Source organism: Oncorhynchus nerka, linkage group LG13 (assembly GCF_034236695.1).
Source record: "Oncorhynchus nerka isolate Pitt River linkage group LG13, Oner_Uvic_2.0, whole genome shotgun sequence".
NCBI lineage: Eukaryota > Metazoa > Chordata > Actinopteri > Salmoniformes > Salmonidae > Oncorhynchus > Oncorhynchus nerka.
In genome coordinates, this window is record NC_088408.1 from 83,896,996 (window position 1) to 83,904,182 (window position 7,187).

The window sequence follows — 7,187 nt, forward strand, 5'->3', positions numbered from 1 at the left end:
GACGTTGTCCATTTGGAAGACCCATTTGCCACCAAGCTTTAACTTCCTGACTGATTTCTTGAGATGTTGCTGCAATATAGCCACATAATTTTCCTACCTCATGATGCCATCTATTTTGTGAAGTGCACCAGTCCCTCCTGCAGCAAAGCACCCCCACAACATGATGCTGCCACCCCCGTGCTTCACGGTTGGGATGGTGTTCTTCAGCTTGCAAGCCTCACCTTTTTCCCCCAAATATAACGATGGTCATTATGGCCCAACAGTTCTATATTTGTTTCATCAGACCAGAGGACATTTCTCCAAAAAGTACAATCTTTGTCCCCATGTGAAGTTTGCAAACCGTAGTCTGGCTTTTTTATGGCGGTTTTGGAGCAGTGGCTGAGCAGCCTTTCAGGTTATAGGACGTGTTTTACTGTGGATATAGATACACAAGGTCATTTGCAGTTGTTCTGTGATTGATTTGCACTTTTCGCACCAAAATAAGTTCATCTCTAGGAGACAGAACACATCTCCTTCCTGAGCGGTATGATGGCTACGTGGTCCCATGGTGTTTATACTTGCATACTATTGTTTGTACAGATGAATGTGGTACCTTCAGGCGTTTGGAAATATCTCCCAAGGTTGAACCGGACTTGTGGAGGTCTACAATTGTTTTTCTGAGGTTTTGGCTGATTTCTTTTGATTTTCCCATGATGTCACGCAAAGAGGCCCTGAGTTTGAAGGTAGGCCTTGAAATACATCCACAGGCACACCTCCAATTGACTCAAATTATGTCAATTAGCCTATCAGAAGCTTCTAAAGCCACCATTTTCTGGAATTTTCCAAGCTGGTTAAAGGCACAGTCAACTTAGTGTATGTAAACTTCTGACTCTCTGGAATTGTGCTACAGTGAATTGTAAGTGAAATAATCTGTCTGTAAACAATTGTTGTAAAAATTACTTGTGTCATGCACAAAGTAGATGTCCTAACCGACTTGCAGAACTATAGTTTGTTAACATGAAATTTGTGGAGTGGTTGAAAACAAGTTTTTAATGACTCCAACCTAAGTGTATGTAAACTTAATACTTCAGCTATATGTTCACACTCTTTGTTTGAACATGTTGAGCATGTGTACAAGTTGTTCTGATTTTCTGATCTCTCTCCTGTCAGTCGGTCCTGCCGGAGTCGGATGCCCACCCCGGTGCATCCCGTCGCTTCAGCAAGAGGGACCTACAGTCCCTTCCCCCAGCCCGCCCACGCATGGAGGCTTTTGAAACTGAGGCTGGAGGCCATTACGGCTCCGGGGGCCATTTTGTCTCGGGAGGCCACCGAGAACGTTCTGCGGGGCACAGAACTCGTCCATCCCACAACCCCCGGCCCAATCACCACCAACCTCACCACTCTAATCCCGCCCCTACTTACTGCCAGCCCATCACCACGGTAACGGCCTCTGCATCGGTTACCATCGCCGTCCACTCTACCTCTCCCCCCACTCAGAGCCCCACCTCCTCTTACCCAGGACACACTGCAGCGGACAGTTACCACACAGCAAGGGGCGCAGAGCCTGAGCCTGCCTTCCAGCACCCCCATGTGCCACTGGAGGTCCATACAGGTTGCAGAGGAACCAAGATGGACACCAAGGTGGAGGCCATGGAGCTCCAGGATGTGGAGTGTGAGGCAGCTGAGAGTGACTGTGATAAGAGGGCAAGCTGAGGTGAGCCTCAATGGAGTTTGTAACTTCTCATGACAGTGAAGTAATTCACATGTTATTACATCCACAAAGTACTTGCAATGAATGTTCCTTTTCCTTCTTTGGTTTTGTTACTCGCAAAAATGTCCCCATTCAGTCCTTCAAACCCTTTTTACTGCAACCTGAACATAATATATTGAGCCTTTAGAGAGTGAGATGTGTGTGCTGTCATGACAGGTTTCTAACTCTGTGTTGTCTGTCTCTCTGTTGTTCCAGTGGAGGAGAGCAGAATCACAACGACAAAGATGGACTCCCTCTCTCACTCAGCGGCCCAATGCAGCGCAGCTCAGCGACACACATAACCCAGTGGTGGGTAGTACCATGGTGCTCATTCTTACTGTAACCCCGTGGATGTTTGTCTTAGATATCTCTATCCATCATTAAAAGATGTATACTTATGTAAATATGAACAAAGAAGTAGCTATAATGTAGGAGTTGTACAGCTCCTTTTTTTAACAGACTGGGGACATCATTTCTATGGCGTGTGTGTTTTTGGTTTTACTTTCCTTGTCGGGGCCAGAAGTCATCACAAGCACAGTAAAACAAGAAAAATGGGAGACATTTAGCCAGTCCCCACACGGAGAAAGGCTATTTTAAGCTTAGGGGTTAGGGTTACGATTAGGGTGATGGTTAGAATTTGGTTTAGGGTTAAATTAGGGGTTAAGGTTAGGGTAAAAATTAGGGTTAGATTAAGGCTTAAGGTTAGGGGTTAGGGAAAATAGGATTTTGAATGGGACCAATTATTTTGTCCCCACAAGGATATTAAAACAAGTGTGTGTGTGAGAGAGAAATCTCTGATTACTGTTGTTCACTCGTCTGTGGATCTGTGCCATGAGGAAGCTTCATCTAGACAATACAGTTCAGCATACATTGTTGCTGCTTAAGATATTCTGTAATAATGTATAATAACTGTATAATAATTCTATGCAAATGTTTATTTTATGTTAGAAAGAGGTGAGTGAGTGTATAAATGTGATTGTGGGTTTGTGTTTATGTGGGTGCGTAGGTGGGTCTGGGCGCGGGTGGGTGGGTAACCCATCGGATACATCTCTAAAAAGAAATATACTAACAATCACGTCAAGTGATACTACTCAATAGCTACACGGGGCATGTATGTGTGTTTATATATATATATATATATATGTTTGTGTATGAAGGTACTCTTTTTTTTTAAACAATTAATTTGCATATCACAAACCTGTGGTAGTTATGAAACAATTAATGTTGAACTCTGACTCACGCTATGCGTGCTATTTAATACGAGCCGATATGTAGAAGATATAAAAGGTGTTTGTTGTGACTTGGCTGTCCCTTGAACTCAATTACCCATCTCCCATTTCCTCTGGGGATGTCATAGCTCTCAGCGGCCATCTTATAGTAGCATGAGTGGGCGTAAAAGTATCACTCCCATAGTTAAAGTGGACCTGACAGCGTTTTAACTACTTTGCAGATATGAAACAAACAGACTATCATAATATCAGTAAAAAATATACAATTCCCAGTTTATGCTACAAAACCATGATAAGAAGTTTTAAAAATAGGTTCTATTTGACTCAACATTCCATGATGTACACGAAGGTATTGTTGGCAGAATAGATGGATGCAGTTCAATACATGATTAATATAATTCACCAATACATTTCTTGGTAGTCCAAAAAACATTGCTATCAGGTTGTTACATTGTTTGCTGCCTCCATTCGGGATGCACTGTTTCAGTTTCAATGATATTTTGGACAAAAACAGACATGTAACTAAGGTTGAGAATGTCAATACAACCGAACTAGCAAGGGCAATGATCACAAGTCAGTCATAATAGGCTAGCGTATCTATTTATGTAGCAACCTAAAAACACGGAGCCTAACGTTAGCTAGCAAGCTAACTGCTAGGAGGGTGACATGTTATGCCATTGGAGGAGTGGGTGAGTGACTGACATTTTTCCCTCATATACACAGAGATGCAGGTGTCATTTGGTTAGCTAGTGAGAACTTGAACGACTGTTATCCAGTTAGCATATCTCTTGCATTCATAAATTCTCAGATAACATGTAAACAGCCTAACCAGCTCTGCTATGGCAAATAAAATAGTCAGAGCAAAGTGTTTATTTTTGTCTGAAAATAGCTAGCTAGCAAGCTAACCAACTTTAGCCAGTTAGCTTGGTTGGGACAAGCATGCATTGGCAGGCAAGCTGCAGAAAGACGAGTAGGCTACAATTCCTCATAGTTTATAGGTGCAATTTTGACGGCCAACAAAGAGGTTTTATCTAATGTTCCCTCGTTAGAATTTAGCTTATCTCGTCCTGACTAACATTAGTTGTTGATCTTGTTGTTGTTAATGTGCATAACGGAGGGAGAGAGAGCCTACCATTTCATGGTTGTTTGATCAATAGGACTGTAATGTTCCCAAATGTAAGAGGACTCCAGTGGTATTTACATATTAGCAGAAATCCATTCAGGTGTATTTTGTGGCTTTTGGCGAATGCATTCTAATGATGTAAAGTCGTGCTGTTTTAGCCACCTGTAAACACACAGTCCAGTTTAAAGTGAATGATTGCAGGCCCATGTGGCAAATGGCGTGTTTGTATAAATGCTTACTGTAGCTCTGATTGGCTATAGCGCACCGGTCTGTGTAGACTCCGGTCTTGGACGAGACAGATGTTTTATTTACTGCAGTGTCTATTAATTGTCCAAACGCACAGCCGCTCCCCCACTTCATATCTCTATAGAACTTTCACATACCTTAGTATATGTAACTCCCAAAAACTCTTCAGAATTTATTCAAAGGTGCTCGCTTGTCAGAAAACGTTTAAAAGCGTGTGATATTCTTCCTGGGGGTGTATATGAACAGATTTTGATATGATTTCATGTTGCCAAAATGCTGTCAATTCCACTTTAATGCATATTGCAATTGGTGGACAAAATCCATGGTAGTTAGTCAAGGCCATTATGGAGGATATTGTTGTGAAATTTACATGTTTGTTTCCTTTTTTTTCATGAATGCAACTTTTGTTATTCTCACTGTAAATATACATTGTTGTCCTATCTCTAGTGATAAGCTACGGTATTTCCCAACTCAACATGGCACTTGACTGAATTACACATTTCATTCACAAGAAACTCTTTCTTCCTCTTTACCCAATAAGATACACAGCCCAGAGAGCTGAAGGGTTTAGCACTATCTGTTCTAACAATACTGTGGGTGTGTGTGTCCGTCCTATCGCTCTTCCCTCCTCAGAGACAGCAAAGACAACTGCCCCCAATTTAAACCCCAGCCGTCCCCACCCACCCAACCTCACCTCGTCACAATCCACAACAAACCTCAAGGGTCAGGGTTCACTAAGCCCCCCCCCATCATATGCCCGGTGTGTGTCAGTCATGTCTTTCCAGACCCCCCTCCCCACATACACACAGTCTAACACGTGTAGCTATGTGTGTCTTTTTGCGTGTCAGCTGCTTGAGTGAAAATCTTCTTTTTTTCCCCTCCTGATGTCACATTGGCAATAATGGAGAGAAATCATGGCTGGCAACTATTTTCTTCAATTTTGTAATGTTTTGTTTGTGTTTGGTTTTTCAACGTTGAATTTGCGATATTTATATTTTTGTATTATGAGATGTTTTTGTTTTGTTTACTTCCATTATTGGTCATAAATGTCAGTGAATAACAAATGCAGGGATTTTTATGTCTATTGAAAAACACTTACTATTGTTTTGACATGAATGGTGTTCAATCTGTATAAAGTGCTTACTAATGTTAAGTAGGGAAACCAGAGTATATAACATTTACACTACAAGACTCACCATAGCTCTTAGAGGATTTTAAAAGGAAAAAAAACAGATCTATGGTTTTCTACAGATGCCATTTGGTCTTGGTTGGCGAGGATATATATTGTTTCAGTTACAAAGATAAATGTATGCCATATAATTTATTTATATGAAAATGTATTTTTGTAGTGTACATAGTTGTCAAGTTATTTGACAGAAGTATATATTTTTAAGAGTTTATATGTAATAATACCATAACAGAGAGAAATCCTACGGTGCACACTTTCATCGCTAACTGGCTCTGACGGCATTGACTGACTCGTCCCACTCAGTATTATCTATCATAGGGGAGAGAACTCAGCCAGCTGTTTCTATGGGTTTGTCAAAGGCTGGCCATGAAAGTAGAAGTTGTACCAGCTCTCTAAATACTAATGTTCAAACACTGATAGAATTCTAACAAATACAAATATTATAACTTATTTGTCTCTTTTTTTATAACTTTAATAAATGGATCTTTAAAGGAATTGTTTGTTGTTGACTTTGGGTCAATGATTTCAGAAATGGTTTGATATCCTGAAACACAGAACATCTTCCCTGCCCTCTTCAGAGACAGCAAGGACAACTGGCCTCAATACTGACCTCACCTCGTTAAAATCCACAACATAAGACCATGACAGTGCTATGTGAGGTATATACATAAAATACGATACTGTACTTACCACACATCACAACATCTTTTCATAATAGTAACATGCACAGAACAGGTTTTTGTTAAAGTCCCACTCGTTTTGAGTAAAATATAGTTGTTTACCTCTGAATATTGCTTACCATGTACTGTATGGTTTCACACTTTACATTCTGTTGAACTGATATCATTTAAATGAGTAGTTACAATATGTTTACTTCATGTAAAGTGTTGCCAGAACCCTTGATTATGGAGCATTTCCCCCTGTACATCACTAAGTCAAAACATTTTAGGTGAACACTCAGGTACTCCTTGTCCTCTCCTCTCCTCTCCCGCCTCGCCATTGAAACTGGCTGACATCTGGTCCTGAATCCAGCAGCTCCCTCTAATAGCCACCTCCCTCGTTTCCCCCCTCTGCTCCCCTGTTTGGTAGGATTTTGATAGACAGCTTTATAGACTGCAAGGAAATTGGTTGTAGTTCCATTTCAGCTGGTCTGTTCAGAGTAATGAAAAAGGGCATGTGGCCAGGAGCTAACTGATGAAGATCCAGTCAGACTACCTCCTCTCCCTGTTTACTGACTGACTGACGCTGGCTGGCTGGCTGGCTGACTGACTGACAGTGACTGGCTGACTGACTGACTGACAGTGGCTGACTGACTGACTGACTGACAGTGACTGGCTGACTGACTGACTGACTGACTGACTGACAGTGACTGGCTGACAGTGACTGGCTGGCTGGCTGACTGACTGACAATGACTGGCTGGTTGACTGGCTGGCTGACTGACTGACAATGACTGGCTGACTGACTGACTGACAATGACTGGCTGACTGACAATGACTGGCTGACTGACTGAATTACTCAAATCCAGGCTCTTAATGAACAAGTGTTTCCTGTACTTGTCCTTTCAGCCCTGATCCCTGGATGATGGGGGGAACAGGGGAGGGAGGAGAGGATAGAAAGGGAGGAGAGCTATTTAAGATCTTGAAACTCCCAGAGTAATGAACTATTCAACT

At 41.8% G+C, this 7,187-nt stretch overlaps 1 protein-coding gene across 1 annotated transcript in view; it reads left to right on the top strand.

Moving 5' to 3' along the window:
- The window catches only part of LOC115140695 (protein patched homolog 1-like), a 167,389-nt gene extending 161,378 nt beyond the window's left edge, over positions 1–6,011 (top strand). Inside the window, exons 23-24 of the mRNA XM_065026769.1 lie at positions 1,150–1,693; positions 1,946–6,011. Coding sequence (XP_064882841.1) covers positions 1,150–1,692 — 543 coding nt within the window. The 3' untranslated portion in view covers position 1,693; positions 1,946–6,011. The remainder of the gene's footprint in view (positions 1–1,149; positions 1,694–1,945) is intronic.
- The last annotated feature ends 1,176 nt before the right edge of the window (positions 6,012–7,187 follow it).